Below are 21,919 nucleotides of genomic sequence, written 5' to 3'. Positions count from 1 at the left end.
GTACTGCAGGCCTGAGGGACGCCGTAGAAGGAAAAGCTCAAAGGGGTCCAGACGGGCGAAGGCAGGGCGTGCGAAGCGATGCGAGGTTGCATAAAGCGGTTGAAATGTAAGAGCTTAGGATTTTAGCAAGTACTGATGTATATTGTTTAGCTGATTCCTACGAGCCTATTCGGGATTCGCAATGATTTGGCAAGTGCATGAGAAACATCCACGCTCACCCGCATCTGACAGCTGCCGAGACGCATTATTCGTTAAGCAATCTTGCGATCTCTATAATCCGATGATTTTATCGCGGCCTTGATCGTAAATACACGAGAACTAGCTTGCCAATGGTCAGCACCAAAGCACGCAGCCCCAGATCAGGAGCAAGTGATACGCCGCATCAGCTACATCGGCAGTTTAACATGTCAAGCTTTGACCATAGTTCCAACATATGCTGTACGATAAGCAAGGACTGCATAATGACCAAGAAAGCAGCAGCTTACGCGACATGCGCGGTGTATTCCTGGAGCAAATGCTATCACGTATGGCAAATCAGTTTTTTCACGTTATACGCAATCGCCGTGTTACATTAAAAGGTTGAACTTAGTCATGTTTCAACCGATGACTAGGTACGCATGGGTATACGGGATAAATATGGCTGCTCAGCAACCAGTCCTGTAATGACAGGTGCATTTATGCAGCAGCACCTGCGAGGGCAAACAAGCCGAAAAGCACCATGACATCTGAAACCCCTGGGTGACCCCTTCCCACCCCGCGAACCCACAGGCCATTCCCGCGGGATGCCACACTTTCCGTACACCAGGCCAACAGCATGCCTCAATTCCGGCGTCGAGGAGTGGGGGGTCGATTCCGGGCAGCAGCTAACGGTCGTTTCCTGACGACGGCAACGACCCTCATGCCTTGTGTTGCTCTGTGAATCCAAATACCAGCCAAATACCAAAGTTACGACTTCCATGTCGCGCGCTTTCATCTCCGATCTGGTTGGCGGCAGCTGGCTGCCATCCGCGAAGTCGCAAGCGTTGTTCCTACCCTTCCCTGCCCTCGGTCAATCCATGCCGCCCAAGAGGCCCTACCAAACCCCTCCATCGGCGCTACCTCGTTCTCAGCACCAAGCCCAGTCTCAACTTCCACCTCGACCGCATCGCCAGCTCAATAATTCTGTACAGCAGGCTGCACAAGCCGCCAGGCGAAGGCGAGGCCCCAGCGGGCCTGGCGCCGACGGCAACCGCAGCAGCGGCAGCGGAGAGTTCCAAAGCGACGGTGGCGTCTGCGGTCGTCCTGGTAGCGGTGACGCTGCAGCTGTACGGCCCGGGTACGAACGACTCGTTACACCCCGCCGTCAGGACCGCACCGACTCGCGACGACGCAGCAACAGCCGCGGCAGGGGCGACGGCGGGGCGAATGCGGTGCGTAGTCGCAGCGACGATGGGGCTGACGGCGATCTTGTCGACAATATGTACAACACGTACGACACCCACGTCGACGGCAATGGCGATAGCAGTGTTGACGGCAGCGGCGGCGGTGGAGGTGATGGTGGTGATGGTCCTTTGCAGGGCAGCCTAGCGGAGGAGCTTCAAGAGCTGGAGCGGATGTACGGAGCCGGTGGGTGCTGGGGTCGTTGCCAGAGAGCCACGTGGCGCTTCCACACGGCTCTTCTACACCAGGGGGTGGAGCCACTGCACTGCCTGCAGTGGTGGTGCCCCCGCCGCCCTCCCGAGCGGCGTCCCGTACCTGGCCACTACCTCCCTTCTCCCCATCCCCATTCCCATCCCCACCCCTATCCCCATCCCAATCCCCAACATCTCCGTGCCCATCATGCCGTCCCTCCGGCCTCCCGACTGGACAGACAGACAGACATTGACAGTTGCCGACCTTTCTTTCGCTGGCAGATCTATCTTCACTTTGACGCTGACGTTGACATACAACTCCCCGCAATCCCCTCCCCTCCCGCTTTCCCTCCGCACCGGGGGTTGTGTGTTCTGGCACCCGCATTCTGGGAGTCCATCCTGTAGCTGTAACTCAGTAGCTGTAACTGACGGCCATTCGCGATACCCGGTCCCCTAACATTCCTTCACGGCAACCTGGCTGATGGGCCTTATCTGTGGGTCCTCTCCCGCAGCCGATCGCACCAGGTCGAGCTACCGCAGCCGCCAGAGGTGGCTAGATAGGCGGGCGGCAGAGCGGGAGGTGGTGTACGGCCCGCGCCATCGCGACGCTGACGTACGGCTGCTGGCGCTGCGGCGGCACCTGGCGGCGGCGGGGAAGTTGCGGCGGCGGGGCCGTTTCGCGCCCAACGACTCCCTGCCCCGGGCTTCCACCTGGCACAAGCTCCCGCCGGCAACACAGCGGAGCATACGTGGGTGCCCCCAGCCCTGGCGGTTGGATTGGGGGGGGGTAGGGGGGGAGGGAGTGGGGTGAACCCCTCCCCGCAGGCCCGCCCCCAGGAGGGTGCCTTGAGGGCGCCAGCAGCTCTCACTACCCGTGGGTCCCGCCGTGTCCCCAGCTGGACGTCCCCGGGCCCCTTGCTGAGGTCCTTGCGCCGGTTCCATTTCGAGCCCTGCTGCTGCTGCTGCAGCCCTTTACCACCAAACCGCATCCAGAAACACTTGTGTGGCCCCCAGCGGTGCATAGCGGTGCATAGCCGCATGTACACTTGGGGCCTCGTTTGCGACCGGCTCTTCCGGGTGCACACACACACACACGCACACACGCACAGTACCGCTCGGATGGCTCCTCTTATGACGGTCGATATCACCGACCCGCCCGAGCCTTCGTCATATATACACAAACGTACCGACCCCGGCTTCCCGCGGTCTCCGTAATATGCTCCTACATTTACCACCCCCACCCCCTTCCCCGGGGGCCGTCCCTTCCCCCTTCGCCACCCGCCCCCAACTAGTGGATGAGAGGGCCTCTGAATTGCAGCGGGAGGTGGGCTTGCAGCCTCAGGTCGCCAGGAGAATGTACGTGGCGGCACCGGGGCTGTTGTGCGACATATCGTACGGCGTGGCGGCGCGGTTGCGGGCCCTGGCGGCTCGTCTGGGCTGCTCCGTGGAGGGGGCGGCGGCGGCGGTGGGTCCGGACTGACCCAGGCTGACCGGGTGGCTAGTTCCGGTCCCGGCCTCCATACCTTTGCCCCACTACTGCTTAGCGCGGCTACCTCCTGATGGTGATTGCGAACTCCCCTCCCCCAGCTCTGGCGCTTCTCTTAAAATCTCACTTAACCGCGAAACCACCCCCTCAACATCCCGTTGTCCCCTCCTTAGCACCCTCCTATCCACCGTGTCTCCCTCCTCCTCTTCCTCCTCTTCCTGCTGCTGTACACAGATCGCCTCCCGGCCCCTGCTGGCGCAGCTGCGAGTGGACCAACTAGAGGTGCAGAATGCAAGGGGAGGGGGCAGATGCGGCGGGCAGGCGGACCGGAACCGGGGGCCTGTGTGCGTGGGGGGGGGCCGCTGTCCTGCACACCGCTACTAGCACTTAAGAGTTATTCGGAGAAACGTGCACATTCTACCACCTGTATTCGTACGGATCCACCAACTGTGTTCGAATCCACATGAACTTCGCGTTATCTCACATCTCACCACCACCACCATCACCACCACCATGTCCACCCCCTCGGGTCGCCCTCAGCCCTGATCCACCCGCGACACCGCAGGCAACCGCCGCGGAGATATCCACCTGGGTGGGCTGGAGCCCTGGTGGTGGTGGTGGTGGTGACGGCGGCGGCGGCGGTGTACTGCCGCTCAGCTTGGCGATGCAGCGGCTCGCACAGGAGCCCTCCCTGGCAGCGGAGGGATCCATGGCGCTCATTTCCAGGTACGGCATGGTGTACGGCATGGTATGTATGGACACGTGCGGAGTGCGGGAACATTGAACTCACCTAGTCCGTGTGTGTGTGTGTGCGGCGTGCGGCGTGCGGCTCCCTGTTTTGGGACCTCGCCATGCTGTGATAGTCCTGTGGCCCCAAGTGCCCCTGTCGGGAACTTGTTCCTTACCGTGCAAACAAGTGCTTGTCAGGTAAATCCAGATTAGGACAGTTATGTTAATTAGGAAAATAGTCTTCATGATGTGTCTTTATGACACATGTTTCGGCTGGCCCTTCGTTTTAGAGGCCAGCATTGCCGGGGCCGGCGCTAGGGCCTTTTCCTGGCCCAAGGGGTAATGTTGGCGCCGACATAATGGACGCACATACATACTTACGCACACAACACACGATCCAGCGGAATTCTTGGCACACCTGAGCACCAGGGTTCCGAATTCCTCTTGGGGCTGGGGGGGAGGACCACACAAGCTCCTTCCCGAGGAGAACACGTGTGCGCAGCTCCCTCTGCTGCGTTTTCTCTCTGTCGCAGTGCCTCTCTCTCCCCTCCTCCCGTATCTCAGTTGTTGTTGTTTCCACTTACGCCCCCGTAGGCCCCGGAGTCCCGCTAAGTGTTCACTCTCTCCCGCCATCTCACCGTCTCCCTCTGGCTCCGTCACGCCCCACCCACAATCTCGCATAATGTCGCGCGATGGGACCTAACCCAGTAATCGGCATCGGCCCCGCAGGTGCCAGGCGCTGTGTGAGGCATTGGGGCTGTCCCGGATCGCAGCGCTGCAATACCTCGTACGCCAGCCTCGGCTCATGGCGCTCGACCCACGGGTCATTCCGACGCGCGTTGCATCCGCGCGGCGGCTGATGAAGCTGGCCGCCGGCCGAGCGACGGCCCATGGAAATCGAGGGCCGGAGCCGCTGCCGTCGGACACCACCACATCACCCGCCGCAACCCACGTCAGGGAGGCCCCGTGGCAACCTCCGCCATCAGCAGCTCCCCCCCCACCTCCACCCCCCTCCTTGCTCCTGTGCAGTGGGGCCCAGGTAGAGACTCTCTACTACAGAGCCCAGAAGGGAGAGAGGACCCCCGGGGTCTTCTTTTGAAACGTGTATTGTGAAGTGTTTGAGGAAGCGGGTTGGGACGCGGGATGGTTGGGAAGCAATGAAGGCAGTGAGGAAGGTTCCGGGAGGAACAGCTTTGGGGGTTAGGGGAGCTCCCTAACCTCCCTAGTCCCCCGGGGGGAGGGGCCACCAAGCAGCACTCCGCATCCACCCTCAGAGATCCTTTTTCCGCTTCCTAATTCCCCACACAAGCCATGCGTGTGACCAACGGAATAACCAACCGGTCAACTGCCAACAGATTGCTCCCCTGCCGCCGCAGCTGGCCTCTAGTGTAACGCTGCTACAGCGTCTGCTGGGTTTGTCGCCGCCCGCGGCCGCCGCGATGGTGATCGTGCAGCCGGCCCTGGCGCTACTGCCACCGGCAGAGCTAGCGGCGGCGGTGGACTTTTTAGCCGCCAACGTGCCGCCACCCACAGGCGCACACAGCCCTGGGCTCGTGCCGCCGCCGATGACCTTTTCTGCTGCTGTTAGTTCTCCTGCTACGGCTGTTACAGCTAGAAGAGTAGGTGCTACTGCCGCCGCCGCTGCCGATCAGCATCGGCCGCCGGATGGGCTGAGCCAGGGCCAGGGCCGGCCGGGGGGTAAGCAACGGCGGCTGTTGTCGATACCGCCGCCTCAACCTCCGCCTTCGCAGCAGCAGCAGCAGCAGCTTCCACCGCTGCATGTGCAGCTGCTGGTCCAGCGGTATCCCGACATACTGCTGTTGGAACCAAGTCGGGCAGCATCAGCCCTGGGGGTGCTAGCACGCATTTTGCGGGACGCGGCAGCCGAGACAGCAGCGGCGGCGGTGGCGGCGACGGTGCCAGGTAGCGATCGGGCGGCGGAGCTGGTGCGAGTTGAGCCGCGGCTGCTGCTGTGCCAACTGATCCCACCAATTCGCCAAAGCGATGATGGCGGTCGCGAGGACGGCAGCGGTGTGATGGTTCGTGATCGAAGGATCACCATTCTATCCCTGGTCAAGGTGCGCAAAGGGGCGATTAGGAACCGGGGTGGCGATAGGGGGTCTCACCCTCGGTGCGTATGTACGGCACGGGGTTGAGCCGTACAGCATTTGCGACGGGAGGCTGGAGATGTGGAAAGTTTCCTGGAGGACTGGAGGGGCCCTCCTCTCTGCGCACACACGAGGCTAGGCTGAGGGCGACACGGGCGGGGAACCCAAAGGACCTGAGCAGAGCCTTTTTTGATGCCGTACAGGCGATAGAGGAGGCGCACCGGAAGCGACGTGTCGACGCGGCGTCCCTGGCATTGGACAGCGCCGACTGGCCGCGGCCCCTCGTCCGTCTCCCGTACGAGTACGACGCCGGGACGGTCGCGCCGGCCGACGGGGGCCTTGCGAGCGTGTCGGTCTTGGACGACGAGTTGGGAGCTCCAAGACCCGAAGTTGTTGGCGGCAACGCTGCTGCTACTGCCGGCGGTGAGGCGGCGCTGCTGGCGGCGGCCGCTGTAGCTGGGGTCGGCACAATTCCCGTTGATCTCGGCTTGCGCGAGGCTGAGCTGCTGCGCATCATACTCCCCGGGCTCCTCATGCCCTTGGGACAAGAACCTCCGGCTCTGCAAGCCAGCGGCGCCGCGCCATACGACAGGCCGTATGGCACGTCGCTAGCTGTCGAAGGTTCTGGATGGAACCTCGACGTCGCTCGCAGTTGGCTGTGGCGCGAAGTGATTGCGGCCGAGCCAGGGTTGCTGCTACTGCCGCCGGCGCAACTGGCCGCAACGACGACAACGCTTTGCGCGTGGCTGGCGGTGCCGCTGGACGCACTGTCGTACTATTTGTTTCCATGCGGCCCTTCCATACTGGGGCCCACGGCATCCGTACGGCAGCTGGAGCCGCGGGGCCGCGGCGCGTCCCCTGCCTCAACCTCAGAAGCGGTGGCAGTGATAGCGACTGGGACGGAGGCAGCAAAGTTTGCATCCCCTCATGGGCCTTTGCGATCGCGGCGTAGCCATGCCGCGTTGCTGACACGGCGGCAGGACACCCTCCAGCGGGCCGGCTACCTGGTGTGGGACTGGCTGGGTGGAGCTGCCGCCGCGACCGCCGCCGACGTCGCCGAGGTCCTGCGCGCCTTGCCGAGCCTTATGTACGACAGTGTGGCGATGCACACGTGCGCGCGCGTTCTACACGCACTAGTCGACGAATGCGATGGGATTACGGATGCTGGCGGCAGCGGGGATGGGGATGCGGACACTAGCATGCCTGGCGACATGGTGGTCCAGGCGCCGGCTGCTGCTGCCTTTGAAATCACTGGGTTCGGGCTGCCGGCCTGGGTGCTCGTCTCACCTCCTTCGGATGAGGCAGACCCGTGGGTCGGTGCTGACCTAGGCTCGGGAGCTGCCGAAGGCAGGCAGGCTCAAGACCCCACCATCCCGCCGCCGCCCATGCCGGCAGCTGCGGCTGCCTTGCTGTTACAGTTCCCCTCGGAGCTCCTTAGCGGCGGTGTGCTACAGCTGTTACTTGATGCAACGCCCACGGCTGATACTGCGGACACGGCTCCGGCTGCTGATGTAGCTGTCGAAGCCCTGGCAGCGCCGGAGCTCAACGATGGGCCTTGTTGCGGAGCAGCACAAGAAGTTGGCGGCGGGGATTCCGCTCATTTCGCCGTAGGTCGCGAGAGCAGCGGTGGCACTCTTGTTCATGGAAAGGGCCGGAGGGGCTCGCGATTGTATCAAGCGGTGAGGGGGATCAGCGAGCTGCTAGGCGTGGGACGGCTGGCGGCTGCGGCGCTGGTGCTCGCGACCCAGGGGTCAGCAGCGCTGCTGGTGGAGGGACTGTCGTCCACAGCGATTGCAAGCGTGAAAAGGGTAGGTGGGCCCTGTCACCACGGCCATATGCATGGGCCCGAGATAGGATGTTGGATGCGGATAAGGTAGGGCTTCCAATCCTGGTCTGGGGGAGTGTGTGAATGCCTCGATTGGGTGCATCAATAACTTAGCACTGCATGAGACCATGGCGCCTGGTGCGGAGACGGCAAGCACTGCATGAGACCATGGCGCCTGGTGCGGAGACGGCAAGCACGCGGCTACAGCGCTAATCTTTTAAGACGCGCTGTCTGGGGGCCTCCGAAGATTCATTGCGGTAGAAACCCACATCGACTAGTGAGCTCTGTCTTGTCATGCGGCACCCTTGTGGTCACACAGGTGATATCAGCTGTCCGCCGCGGGGACGCTTGGCGGCGGGAGCTGCGGCGCTACCTGTACGGCAACACCTCGTCGTACGGCAGCGGCGCCTTAGGCATCAGTGAGCAAGCGCAACAGGGCGGCAATGAAAGCTTGAAGGCCGTCAGCGCGTCCGCTTGGGAGTTGCTATGCTTGCTAAGGGAGTGGCGGCGGGCGTCGCGACTTGAGGCTCTGGTGGCGGCAGGTTGGGGAGTGGCAGCTGTTGGTCCGTGTGGGGTTTACGTTGTTGTTGTCCCGTTTGGCCACTTTGTCAGGGTGTCGGTGTGCACACGTGCTGGGCCCCGGGGTCGATGGGAATAAGGACTAATTGAGCACGGAAGGCCACTTTCGCGGCGTCTGCAGTACGCTGTTGGAGCACCGCCAGGTAGCGCTCGTGTGTGCTGCTTCCGTAGCTCCTCGTGATGAGCTCGCATGAGCTCGCCACCATTCTTCTGCATCACTTAAGAACGAAAGCTTCAAAATCGCTGGGCATCTGTCAATGGCAGTGCGGGCGGACTTCCGTCTTTCTTTGCAGCTCTGCCGCCCGTCGAAAAGCGCTACTGTACTTTCCCTCCTTACCATCAGTGCTGTCTCTTCGGTCTGGCATGCAAGCCTGTCCGAATCCGAACATGTGAAAGCCTGACATTTGACTGCGCTTCTGGGGCGCTTCCTTTTGTGTTCTTGGCCTCCCTCCACCTTCCCGCGTGGTCCAGGCTTGGAAGGCGCTGTCAGCTTTGCAACGGTGCTACAGCTGCCAGACGACGAGTGGGGCAGTTTGGCTCAGCATCTCCAGCTGGCCGCAAAGGCGCATCCCGACGAGTAACTGGCAGCCTTGGCGTCATGGCTAAAACCTTGCATGGGATGGAGGGCATATCGTCGTATAGGTCGCGAAGGACGTCTCATGCCAACACAGGCGCAATGTGGCAAGGCTGAGACCTTGAAACTGTGCAACCTCGTGCTTGCCTAACCTGGCGACCTGGACAGGGAGGCTATGTAATAAAAACGCGAAGTATGCAACAGCGGGGCACCAGCCCCTTCCCAAAACCTCTCAAACCTGCTCATGCTCTCGGATAGCACGTGCACGAAACTCGCTCATAAGTCTTTTTGCAGCATGTCGGCAAACACACTATAGACAATAAATTTTAAAGGGCAAACCTACTCCCCCCAACGCCTTTGTCCCTTCAACGATGGACAACCCGCTCATCACTCCCGCTGGGGCTTCCAGTATCATGTTGCCTTATCACGGCCATGACCCGACCCCCCTTCATTCGGAAGGCTAACGCTTTGCGGACCTACCAAACTTGGCCGTCACACAGAACCCAAGGTAAGTGAACATCAATGGCCGTCAAGATCAAATAAGTCAGGTCATTCGCGGGGAATACGTCAGGCAAAACCTTCCAGAATAGGAAATCACGCGTCCACTATCAGACATCGCCCGACAGCCACTAAGTCTGCATACTAACGACATTACCAAGAAGGCATTAAGGTGTTCGTGAACCGGCGCACTGTCCAAACTAAAAGAGTCACAATTCAGTTCAGGAATGGCGAATTGCAACACAAACGTCCTAACGCCCCGTTTAAGCTGAGCGCCACTAAGATGCACTCTGCTCGAGACCACACCGCCGTCGATCCAAAAAAACGGCGCCCTAGGGCCCTCGTACCTTGCCTGATCCATTTTTACTATCCCTAACTTAGCTCCAGTGCATTATGTAATTAGCCTTCTGTCCCCGAGCATGATGTCAGACAAAACACCTGCTCCCCTGTAGACGCCTGCCGGCATGCTGCCCCCGTCGTGCTACCCCGTGCGTGCATGGCCATCCTGGGACGGCGCAAGTGGCGCCACGCATATCGCAAAGCGCTGAACGTGCGGAATGGAGGCTTCCCTGGGAGCAGGCATTTTGTAGACTGCCAGCAATGATAATTCCTCACTATGGCGCCCGCGGACAGTCTCCATACGCCATGTCCCAAGTACAGTTCGAGGGCAACCGCCGCCCTGGTGGCGCCAATCCATCAAAATGACGGCAATGCCACGCATTCATGCATCACCACAAAGGGCCACCGCTGCGCTAACCCGACGCACATGGCTGGACCAGCAGCTGCCTGACCCACTGTCCAGAGCAGGCAGGCGGGTATCCAGCCCTTGCACAGCAGCTTTTCCCAAGATTAACCTATGACGCAGCGTGAAATTTCCTCTAGCTGCTGTCAAGGATCCTGCTGCACGCACCCCCCCACGTGCACCCATTGGCTGAATTGCTCTATACCGTCGTTGCTAGTGTCGTCGGCACGGCTGGTGCAGTAAACATGTTGAAGAGGCCTTGCTGGGTCTGCAGCAAACGGTCAAGGGGCGGGGGAGGACATTGCTGCTTTTGCCATAGGCGATGTCGCTGAAAGCTAGCCACGCCTTGTGAGCACCGCATGTTCCCGTAATCTACCATGGTCACTCGGCCTAGGTCACAAATAGGGCTGCACGGGCAAGCAAGAGACAGGGCTCCCACGTGGATTCCCCAGTTCCCTTTCGCCTCACCTCGCCGTCATCAATGAACAAGTTATCCGGCTCACGGAACGCGCCGTGAGCTGCGATGACTGCCAGGCTAAGACTGAGTGCAGAGAAGAAGACAGTCCCCACGCTGCGCAAGGCCCAGAGAAGTCAGTCAAGATGCCCGCAAGCTTAAACATCAATAGCCGTGCATAACACACCTCGTCAGGAAGAAAATAGTAATGAAGGTCAGGGCAGACATACCGATGAGCTTCTCTCGGTCGCTGCAAACCAAGTTAAACAAATTTCACAGAGAACGTCATCTTTACGAGGTGCATCAGAAGAATTGGCGACATAACAACTTTTCTTGCCTGATCGTCCGTCCGCCCAACTGCAGCGGTGCTGTCCGGATCATAAACAGGTACACCCAGGCCGCCGCTATGAATCCCAGCACTAATAGGGAGCCAGGATGCATGATGAAGGTTGCAGCCGTGGTAAGCACCATGACGATCAAGTAGTTGACCTTAAAATAGGCCGCATTCTTGCGCAACCGTGACGTGGCCTGCAATGCAAATGACCATCATGAAAGCATTCGCAAGCAAGGTCCAACGGTCCACGGCCCGTCTACATGGAGCAACAGCGACTCGACCAATTGCAAGCAGGTCAGTACCTCGGCCACGCTGCCTGGCTTCGAGAAAGCCGTCCTGTCCACAACCTCGTTCCAGGGTTTCCTCTACAGGTATTAAGGAGCTGTCAGCGAACACTTCTGCACCTTCCCTCGCCTTCTCAAGCCTCTGCTAACCTGCTTTACAATACTTGAGACATAATCTTTAAGTCGTGTCACTATAACCATATGCATTGCCGTTGGCACAGGGGAGCCCACACTCGCAGGCGAGGCAACGCCTGGCTGGGCCATGATGGAAAGTTTACAAGCAAAATATGACTAAATGTGAAATACGTGTCCCAGCGCTTTCAAGGTGTTCCTATATCGATGGTATGTGGAATACATGTCATTGATTAACTTCAAACATGCCGTACACCGCGTTGTAACGAATAAACGAAAAGCAGAGAAGCTACCCCTTTCCACCATACGCATGCCATGCACGAAGTAATTTTATCACTCAATTTCAGGTGAACACTTTTGTTGCCTTGAGGCGAAACGTGCTGCGCTCATGAACCATGCCTGCACGCTTGAGTACAGGAGAAGGACCCAGAGGGCTATCCCATAATGCATCAGCTAGGTGGGCCTGCAGCTATAGCTTATAAACTCTGTGAAGTTCGTGAACGGGTGCTTCTCAGGTTACCCGAGGCAACCGAAACCCATGACTTAGCCATGCCGCTACATGCCATGAGAAGCGTCACAACAACAGCAACTGCTATTCATGCATCCGCATAACTTCAAAACTTCATTTAGGTAAGTGCCTGACAGATTAACTTGTATTCGCACAGGTGCTACGGCGGTTCGTACGCGTACAAGAACGTCATGGTAATCGGATGCCCGAGGAATGGAATTTTGTTACAGTGTTGCAGATTTCACGCTTCGACTTTCGCCGTTGAGCTGTTGTGGCCCACACACGGTAAAAAACAGGTGCAGGATTGTTTTACCTCGTTCGCTGTCATCGCACACAAAATCCCGAGACTACAACTGGCACGGACTCTGGCGCTGGGTAACACATACATTTACGCAAAACAAGCCGTTATAAGGACCCATAACCAATTGACAGCCCGCCCAAGTCCTCAACGACCTCCTCGTAAACAAGGAGGATGTCTAGAGGCCGCGCAATTCGTTCTCTAGCCCAACGTTACCCTAAGGACTTTCGGGTGCCTTGGATGGCTTTGCCCCGAAACGTCATGGTTAAGCGCTTTCCTTACACGCCTTCCTTCACGATCACCACTACAAAGGCCCAGAGTCCTAGCCCTTTGTCCCCGGCGCAGACCTGCCGTCACCTCCCAACCTTAAACGGCCCGCTGGCCTATATCGACGTGCCGATCTACTGTGCACATCACCATGGTGCCCACACTGGCGTGGGACACTGGCCAGGTCAGACACCACACACCGACCGGGCCGAGTTCCATGGGCGGTCGTGCCGCATCCAGCCGTCATCCCTGCAGGATGAGGGTACCTAGGGTGTGGCGCTGCCAGGTAGATAGCTCTCATAAAAGCGCATCGGGGACTATCACGCTCTTGTAGCCGAAAGGCCAAGATTGATGTCGATTTTGCAAAGTGCGCCTGAAACGGAGACACGTCACGCGCGACATGCAAGCAACGAAGGCAGTGTCAAGGAGGCATCAATCATATTTGCCTCCTTCACTCCGTCAAACGCCTCGTGAACGGTGCACGGAGGGAGGCGTCATAAACGTAAATGAAAAAAACTGGAAGCCCACATCGTACCTCACAGCGGGTTTGTGGTCATGCGGTAGTGGTGGTGCTGCTGCTGCACCTCAATAAGCACCTGTGCGCAGCCGCATCGAGCGGCTATGCATTTGGCAAGGGATGGCCTTAACCGCAAAGTACACTGGGGCCGTCGGGTGCCGATGCTAACGCAACCCCGTAAGAGGATCTTTATCAGTTTTTTCCAGGCATACAAAGTCTTATCACATTGCAAGATAAGCAACAACTGTGAAGCTTTACCACCCTGTAACGACAACAACAACTCCGTGAGAGCGAGAAAAGAAAGCCGCCATTGGTTGACCATGCCTGACCATGCCTGGAAAAAGAAAGTGCAATGGCAAGTACCGAGCACGAAAGCATGCACACCCAGGGCATTCGCACTCCTGCAACTAGGAAATCGTCGAGGAAAGACACAGCGATGTTTCCTCCGAATACTCCGAGAGACAAAGATAACTCGGCGGTCATCTTTAAACCCCCCACGGAGTAATCGTACAGAAGCACCAGAGATGCAGCAACAGCTGGAAAAGTACAGAAACAAACAACAGCCCTTCTGCACCGGTGTTTCGGACGCACATGTTCATGAGTGGATTTCGATCACAGACATGCAAAAACGCATTGATGAACAATCTTCCAACAAACGAATCTGCTCGTCAGAACCATGTACGGGACTATTATTCATTTGCCATGCAGCAAGCTGCATGCAATCTTAGTGTGGACCAAATAGAGATAATTGCCAACTGCAAACAGCAGTCCGAAATATTGTTCGAACTCCGCTCAAAACTGCCATGCCTAGACGAGAGATGCAAAAAACGAATGCGGGCAACGAAGTACCCCTACATCGACCTGCAGCATCATAGCATATCTCATAGCATCATAGCTAACGAGATATTGCACGGGAGCCGATGCAAGCAATACATCTGTCTGTCTGAAGAAAAGGTTGTCTCTGTAGCCCCTGGACGGCTGAAGCGAGGCACTTGCCCAGCCAAACGTGTCATACGCAGTTGCTGGCGGGGAACGGAATGGGGGTAGCGGGATGCCGACCCCAACGGCAACATCAACTTGTTGGCCAACAACAACCAACCAGCTAACCAACAACATCCGAAAAAGAACTCTTCGACTTGAATTTATAAGTTTTATGCTTTCCTTTTGCAAATGTTCGACAAAGGTAAGCAAATGCACGAGCAAATGGACGAGCAGGGAGCACAAGGTTGCTCCAGTGTGCGTAATTTTTTCATCTCTAAACAGATTGACACCACACAAGCACCTGAAACGCGCCAGACGAAATTTTCACGTTTAGGTGTACCCCGAGAAAAGCCACCTGGGAAAGCCGAAACTAAAACTTCTCGATCACGCCCCTACATGTTCTTACTCGTGTGAACTGAAGAACCGACGGAGACATTGCGGATGCATACCTTAAGAGTGACCACAGTCATCAGATGGCTTGATTTTGATCACAGCCGGCAGCTCGTCCACCATGCCATGCATATGCATATACGACATACGTTGCACAAACCGCAGCGATGCTCCCAACACGCGAGGCATGGCAATCTGAGTGCATCTGGGCATGAAAACAGCCAAGCACACGCGCCTGCCCGCCGCACGTGGCTCACTCCCAAGTCAGACCGCACGCTCCCTTCCACACACTGCCCGAGAAGCCGAGCCGGCAGGGCAGTGCAGGTAAGCGGTCTTAAAGCATGGGGGCTGCGGGCCGTTGCATCGCACGAAGCACATCTCCGTAGTAAGGGTATTGTAGTCAGAAGCAGGTTCGGTCTTAAGATGTGCTACCCCCGTGTGGGACTAGCACCCCGGTTCGGTTCCCTCTGCAGCAGCGTTACCGGGGTAATGTTGATCGGGTGTCGCAGGTCTGAATCCGCATCCAGCTCAATGACCGCCTCTGGCGGCAGGTGGCGCACTGAGAGGTACGTATGGCCGTTGCGGTGGTGTACGGCAGGTTGCACGGACAGGTCAACCTGGGCAGGGACGGCAGGAGCAAAACATTGGCTCAGCATGGCACGGCCCTACAGAGTTGCACTCATCCATGCTCAGATCCCAGTGGCGCCTGATCGGTGGGGGAAAGAACGTCCCGCAAACCCTTATGTTGCGGAGGCCAGTTTCCGTGGGCCCTATGGCACCAAATGACTCACGGGTCCCATATGAAGCTGAGTCACGCAAGAACGACCTGGGAGGCAGCCCTTGACCCGACCCACATCAAATTCGAAAACTTCGCCAAGCACCAATGGGCGCCATTGGGGTTTTACATTTTATTGCTAAAACCAGCCACGAAATCCGCTTTGGAACACTGGAGGGGCGCCGTGTATGCGTCGATCAGCCATGTGTGCGCCGAAACCCATTGCTGCCACTTCTATCTTGCCCTGGACTTGACCCTGCTTTCTTCGGTAGAATTGCCCCAGTGTGCCATCGTCAGCAGTCCTCCATCTCGCGGCTCGAAAGTCCATTAAACTTCACTGCAGCAGGCTGTTCCCGAATCTGTTAACAGTCAATACACCAAAGAGATATCCTCCCCCGCACCCACCAGGTCGACACTGCAGGCGCTCCCACACAGCTCCACGTGAGCGCCCACCAGCACACACTCCGCCACGCAGGCCTCCTTGTCCGCTTGACTTCCGAGGGCGCTGCCGCCAGAGAAGCTCTCCCCACTTGAAGTTGCTGCCACGTCAGCGTCTTCACTCAGGGACTCCAAGGACCCGTAAGACGTGGGGTTGCCGTGTCTGTGTGCACAGAGAAGTATACATGTCCGCCTCCATAACGGCGCATAAGGAGGACAGCGGCCGCAGCTACGGCAACGGACACGGATAGACTGGCAAGGGCGCCCCCACACCGCAGCGCGTTCTAGGCCTCAGAGCGCGTGAAGGTTACAATGCAACGAATGGGGATAGGCCATGTCCATAACTGCTGTGTAATACTTTTCTAGCGGTCTATTATGCTGTTAGGACCGCAAAGGCAAGGCGAGCATAGGTATTCGAAAGACAGCTCAACCAGGATATGCCTACGCCAGGCAGAAGTGGCGAAGTTATTAACCTTCAAGGCTTCATGGGAACGCAGAGCGTTGAGCTGCATCTGGGCATCCCACCTGTCAAGCAGTTCCACTCGGGAGCCTCGAAATAGGTGGGCCACCAGCGTGTCGCCTCGCTTGCTGATGCGGGCAGGGCCCACTACCCGGTAGCTTCAATGTAGTGTACAGGGCGGGAAGCAAGCCAGATGGGATCCAAAGTCAAAAGGCAACGTTCGTGATAGATTGATGAGTGGGCCATAATCATACGACGCTGGGTATTATATGCTGGTGGTAAGATACTTTACCGTTCTGACCCAGATTTTGTAAAATACCTTAGTATCGCTTGGTTACTTACCAGCCATGTGCGGCCAGGCTACTGTTCGCGGGGCGTGTGTGCGAGTCGCTCATCCACTCGTTCGGCATGTGAGCAGGCGGGTTGAAACCGAAGCTGTGGATGGAGGGATCGGAGCTGCTGGAGTACTGGCTTTGGGGAAGCTGATGTTGTATCGACATCGGCGCGTTGCGTTCTGTTTCGGAATGCTGGTAAGCGCGACGGTCGGAGGCCCCGTGCACCAGCCCGTGGCCAAGAAAGCCATGGTGAACAGCGGTTGCTCGCGCAAAGCCAGAGCGCAACGCGCGTGGCACCCGGGTGCGGTGTTGAAATTTCCCTGTAAGAGAATCCAATCGTTGAAGCATCTGGTCGGTGCATGTGCATCGTGCGGGAGATGCCCAGCTCAATCGAGGAAGGGATGGCCGGCGCCAAACGGAAACGTCATGCATGCACCTGTCAATTGGATGACAGTTGCCTCCATTTCACTTGCCTGAGGGTTTCGGAAGGAAGCAGACGAGAGCCACACATGGCATGAGCCGTGTGGGACAAAGCGGAACAAGTTGCATGGCCAACCGCTACAACCTGCAGAATGGCCCCGAGCCTTTTACGCATGCCATCAGCGTATAATTTCCCCTGAGATTTCCTTACAGTACATTTGCATGGATAGAAACACAAGAGGTGCGAATTTGCCGACTCGGTGCATTTTTTCTTGCCAGTTTCCCTTAAGTATTTGCCCCTGAAACGCGTACCAGAGCTTAGGATGCTTCTGTGGTAGAAGAGAATGTAAAAGATATGAAGTATGGGCGACTCTAACAAGCATCAATTATCCTGAACACCTCTCTGGAGGAGGTCAGTGGTATGGTGGATTTCTCGGGAGCGGTGTATATGTTTGCACAAGGGAAATAACTTCATGCTCATCTGGCAAGTTACATCTTGGAACCGTGTAGGGCAGATGAGTTTGCGCGTAGCTTTCGAAATCAGCTCGTGGGCCCTGCGCCGAAATCGCGGTCCGTGAAAAAGGTTTGCCATGAAGATAGGCACAAACCTTATGATCTAATGCGGTCATAAATGTACAGAGCCAGGACGTGCGTTATATACAGAATGTGTGCAACCATAGCTTTGAGCTACCGACAGCTTCCCTCGTGTATGAGCCGGAGCTTCACATTTATAACCAGAAATACATATGCTCAGTAGGAAACACCCTTCCAATGCAGAAGTCATAAAACCAGTCAATCTGGCGGAGTAGTTGACCTTTAACCGTTCTAACGATTTTTGCAGGAACTGTAAATCATGCACGTTGGAAGATCATTTGTCTGCAGCCAAATTAACCCAAGGAGAGCGGGAATGGTTAAGGGATTCTGTAACATTGTAAATGTGTACCGAAGTTGGCAGCAGCCTCTTGGTGCCGTAAGATGTAGTAACGATCACAGGGTTTTACGTCAAGCCTTGATTATTTAGCGTGACCAACCCAGAAACGTACATATGGCCCCCCTGCCCCAAGTGGAGAGAAGTTGAGTAAATGATAGAATGCATTCAAGACGGCCGCTATGTTACGGCTTACATTAGCCAGTTAGGGTCCTTTGGTTAGGGTTCACCATCCAAGAGCCCTCGAGGCACATACACCGCAGGGTGCGGCGGGTTTCGTACCGAAACCTATATGCCTTCTGGGCGATATTCATCTGCTTTAGATTGACTACCAAATACCATGGACCACTGTCGGGCTTAGGGACACAAAACACATTGACCACTTGATCAACGCACGGGAAGGGTCCACCAACGGCTCTGTTCGTCTGTGGCAGGAAAACTCGGCAGGCCAAACACAGGCAGTGGGCAGCCACCTCAAAATTCAGCTGGCACACCATGCTTCAAGACTGCAACATGCACACATCTGCTCCAATTGCCTCCCAGGCGGCCAGCCACATCGATGCCCTAGCATGCCGGGGAATGGCGGTGCTAGACATGGCGGACTATTCACGCTGCCCCGGGGAGGCCGCGCCCCGGATGGAAGATCCTGCCGCAGCACGGAAGGGGGCGCGATGAAGCGCCAATGGAAACACCAACGTGTCCACGGTGCGGGCAGAAGTTATTCTGCTGGAAAGGCCCCACTGGAGCATTGCGACTTCTAAACTCTCGCTCCGTGAGCTGCTTAACCGACACTTTCTGTTTTGCTTGGGCCAGCTCCTCATCAAATTCCTTCGTAACGGGATCAGCCTTAGGGAAAGTCGTCAAGCAATTCAGATGCGCCGACAAGATAGATGATTGCCACTGCATAGCGTAGCGAGCGCATTTTGGCACGTGACCAAGTATCTTGCATGCCGCCGTACAGCAACGCCTTCGCCAACGCTTCCATTCCTACACAGACCAACTCAGAAATAGCCAACACCGTAACGATAATGCCAAACTCATAAAGGAGCGGACCGGCATGATCCAGGTGGCTGCACTGCGATTGCTCTAATTCCCGCCATTCGGGCATGGCGCGGAAGTCATGCAACAACAGGTGTTCTACATCCATGACCTCCGGCAGCCGACTCAAAATCCACGGAGGAAACGGAAAACACGAATCGACGGGCGAGCGCTGCATTCTCGGATTCGCATAAATTTGAGTCAGGGTGGCATATTCCCCCGAGTCCGGCCGTTCCCACCTTGGAGCGTAGCGTGGTTAAGCTGTGCCGTCAAAGAAGTTATCTGCTGTTGCCATTTGAACAAGGAACGCCGTCGGGTCCGGGGTGGTGGTTGGGAGTTGTTGACCCGTACCGGCGCTGAAGTATTGCGGGGCAGAATGACCGGGAGGAAGCCCAGGATGCGACACTCCCATCAGCTGTGTAGTGTAGATGGTACCCGGGTCCGCCGGCGGCATCATCCCCAGAGCAACTGGAAATATTGCCGCCATCGTGACCTCGTTCCATTGAAATTACTACTTTCCTGGTGCTAGTAATTAGACCTTACTGCACTCTACCCGTTAGCTCTCGCTGAAGAGCCGAAGGCACAGCGGTTTCGTAACAGAGGCACGCTTCTCCTCCAGCTTCTCTGGCGCGGGATCCGTTTCGTTGATCAGCGCTCGCTGAACAACAGCTTATCAGCGCTTATCAGCTTATCAGCGCGCAATACATGACGGCCCTGAGGACACGGGCCGTTGAGAAACGGTTAGTCTAACAGTTACGCACTGGGCCTTACTCCCCAACTAACCCAGCTTACTTATCGCAAGCTCGCAATACAAGAATCCGATATGAATACAATTCTCTGCAAGCGTTGCATTTTCGCAGATACGTAAAGCGGCAAACGCATTATTTGCTAAAGGGCTATTATCCTGAATTGTTAAATAGATAACTAGATTGCGAACTTACCACCTCAGGTCTCTCAGGTGGCAAGTTCACCGTGCACCGAACGAAACAAACTGAGTAAAGCATCGATGTTATCACAATTTGATTATACCTAAATGATTTTTAAAAGTGCTTAATGCAGAATTGAGCTCGCGCGACCCTGAATACAGGGTGTGTTAAAGTTTTGTAAAACACAGAACATCTCAAAAAGCTTCGGCATGCATTATAAGATCGAATGCATATGACATGTGCAGGTCTTGTAATAGGCAATAACGTACACTTGCACCAACATTCAGTGTACCGTAAGCAACGTCAAGTTGGTGGGATGTTACACTGTGGATGGCTCACTGAACAGCCGAAACACAGCTCCAACTGTCTGTTCCTCCACACACACCTCACTCCCTCACTCACGCCCGCCGAGGCACTCTCCCAGCCCCTACCTGCCCCTGGCCTGCCTAGCCGCGAGCTCTCTCCTTTAGACCAACAAAACAGACAAACAGAAAATGCTACTGGGGGCAGAGACTCTACACAGGGGGCTCCACTACACACTAAGAAAAACGAGGCAAGGGCAGGCCTACCCACACAAGACATGGCCTCTCAAAGACTCTCCTAGTCAAGAGCACCCACACAGCCGGCATAGACATACACGGAGAAGCACAGGTCTGAGTCGCTACACCACAAAGGCCGATACGCGGTTGTACAAAGAAAACAAACACAAAGCAAGCACTCACATACTGGTCCCTGAAGGTCAGCTGTGTAACTACCACTAGCAAGTACACCTATCGAAGGCTGCCAACACCACCTCACCGAGGCAAAAAAAGTGTATACGTACGGCTATACATAACATGTATAGCTCATGGCCTAAACAAGGTATTGTATAGGTTGTCATGTACACAACATCACCTATTATGAGATCTTTGTACAGGTCCCGCTATAGGCAATCATGTGCACATGCACCTACATAGTTAATGTTGCTTGCAGCATTAAATACATGAACATGAATACCGCATAGCCTAAACATCCTATGCTATAGGCTACAACGTAAAAAAATACTCATAATACTAAGCCTATACTAGGTCCTGTATTAGGCCACAATGTACACAAGCACCTCTTTAGGAACGAGTGTTTAAGTCTTGGATAATAGGTAGAGAGCTAAATAGCCTATATACCGTTCACCTAGATTCCAGAATAAATCACCTACACACTGTCCAGGTAAAATACAGAAGGCAAGCAACTGGGCACAAAGTCGCCATCCTCAATACTCAGCAGCCGCCCCCACCCAGCCAGCTCGTCCTTTGGCAGCCTGTTGCAACGGGCTGCCTGTTTAGGGTTTAGGGCAGCCAGTACACTGTTCGGCACCATGAACAACTACAAATACACACTGAGTGCTCCACCAGCATTTCGAGAGGCCTTTTCAGCGGCCGGCTACTACACTGCCAAAGGACCTTCAGATGTTGACACCCATCATTCACCACGCACGCGACTGACCCATTGCTCCTGTGAGGGCCCTAAAGCCTTATAATGCCCATCCCTAATACCCTCCACCACCAGGTACCCAAGGTCGGCAGCCGAAGATGCGATTTCGGCAGGCACAACTGGTGCCCCCACAGCCACGAACAGCTGGGCATCCTTCAGAGTGACGAGGGAGTGACACAACTTTTTGTACTTGTAAGCTCCACGTGCATCCATGCCCGTCGCGATGGCACTCTTAAGGTACCGGATGTTGGCGTGGACCTTGCTAAATTCTTGCGGTGTCATGTTGCTCTTGGCCTCCACCGCCACACATATCTTGTCATCACTTCCAGTCACAGAATACACCAGCAGCCCGTCAACCTCACCGATGTTATTGCCGTGCTGGTCGTACAATCGGATGCGTTGCATTCGGTCCAATAAGCAGTACCCGAGCTCCTCTTGCACCAAGTCATCCACGATGTCCGTAACAGCATACTCGATGCACAGTGCAGTGTTGCATTATACCCTTCGAGACTATCAATTCGTGCCTTGATCACCACGTCCCGTTTCGCAATGGCCTCCTGCCGTCGTGTGAAGTCCTCCTGCTGCTGCTGCACACGCTCTAGGCTTTCTTCGGTTCTTTTGTTTGCCAGAGCGGAGGCTTCCAGGCTGGTTTTGAACTGGGCCATATCCTCACTGATTCCTACAGTCCGCCCTTCCAAAAACGCGCGCGCGTGCAGCACGTCCAGGGCGCGCCCTGCTTCGCCGATCGAGAACGCTAGCTGGTGGTTTTCAATTAAATTAAGGTTGCCAACGTTTCACTAGGCACCTACATGTTTC

At 56.4% G+C, this 21,919-nt stretch overlaps 3 protein-coding genes across 3 annotated transcripts; 1 reads left to right on the top strand and 2 right to left on the bottom strand.

Moving 5' to 3' along the window:
• Nucleotides 1-956: 956 nt before the first annotated feature.
• VOLCADRAFT_117504 (uncharacterized protein) lies at nt 957-8,918 on the top strand (the record flags this gene model as incomplete). The annotated part of the gene is made up of 10 exons (XM_002950331.1): nt 957-1,605; nt 2,123-2,359; nt 2,903-3,075; nt 3,331-3,378; nt 3,662-3,822; nt 4,855-4,864; nt 5,202-5,903; nt 6,137-7,741; nt 8,078-8,321; nt 8,809-8,918. 10 exons carry the CDS (start codon nt 957-959, stop codon nt 8,916-8,918), a joined length of 3,939 nt encoding a protein of 1,312 aa, XP_002950377.1.
• A 1,280-nt stretch (nt 8,919-10,198) lies between these two features.
• Nucleotides 10,199-11,539, bottom strand: VOLCADRAFT_109754 (uncharacterized protein). The gene is made up of 6 exons (XM_002950212.1): nt 11,374-11,539; nt 11,242-11,304; nt 10,943-11,133; nt 10,793-10,855; nt 10,620-10,722; nt 10,199-10,419 (listed from the first exon to the last, which is right to left on the bottom strand). Exons 1-6 carry the CDS (start codon nt 11,485-11,487, stop codon nt 10,351-10,353), a joined length of 603 nt encoding a protein of 200 aa, XP_002950258.1. The 5' UTR covers nt 11,488-11,539; the 3' UTR covers nt 10,199-10,350.
• Nucleotides 11,540-12,690: 1,151 nt separating this feature from the next.
• Nucleotides 12,691-21,508, bottom strand: VOLCADRAFT_104636 (uncharacterized protein; the record flags this gene model as incomplete). Its single annotated transcript, XM_002950211.1, has 7 exons — nt 12,691-13,024; nt 14,799-14,933; nt 15,497-15,692; nt 16,055-16,147; nt 16,332-16,644; nt 16,761-16,797; nt 21,116-21,508. 7 exons carry the CDS (start codon nt 21,506-21,508, stop codon nt 12,965-12,967), a joined length of 1,227 nt encoding a protein of 408 aa, XP_002950257.1. The 3' UTR covers nt 12,691-12,964.
• Between the last annotated feature and the right edge of the window lie 411 nt (nt 21,509-21,919).

The sequence above is a fragment of the Volvox carteri genome, assembly GCF_000143455.1.
Source record: "Volvox carteri f. nagariensis unplaced genomic scaffold VOLCAscaffold_18, whole genome shotgun sequence".
In the NCBI taxonomy this organism is placed as follows: Eukaryota; Viridiplantae; Chlorophyta; class Chlorophyceae; order Chlamydomonadales; family Volvocaceae; genus Volvox; species Volvox carteri.
Note: the sequence above shows the minus strand (reverse complement) of the source record. Positions and strands in the feature narration are given on the sequence as shown.

What these genes read in the sequence shown, in the direction of transcription:
- VOLCADRAFT_109754 (XM_002950212.1), bottom strand. Translation starts at nt 11,487, where the DNA reads ATGGCCCAGCCAGGCGTTGCCTCGCCTGCGAGTGTGGGCTCCCCTGTG. An exon ending in TCTCAAGTATTGTAAAGCAG is followed by an intron (nt 11,305 to 11,373) that starts GTTAGCAGAGGC and finishes TAATACCTGTAG; the next exon opens with AGGAAACCCTGGAACGAGGT. An exon ending in TTGGGCGGACGGACGATCAG is followed by an intron (nt 10,856 to 10,942) that starts GCAAGAAAAGTT and finishes CTTGGTTTGCAG; the next exon opens with CGACCGAGAGAAGCTCATCG.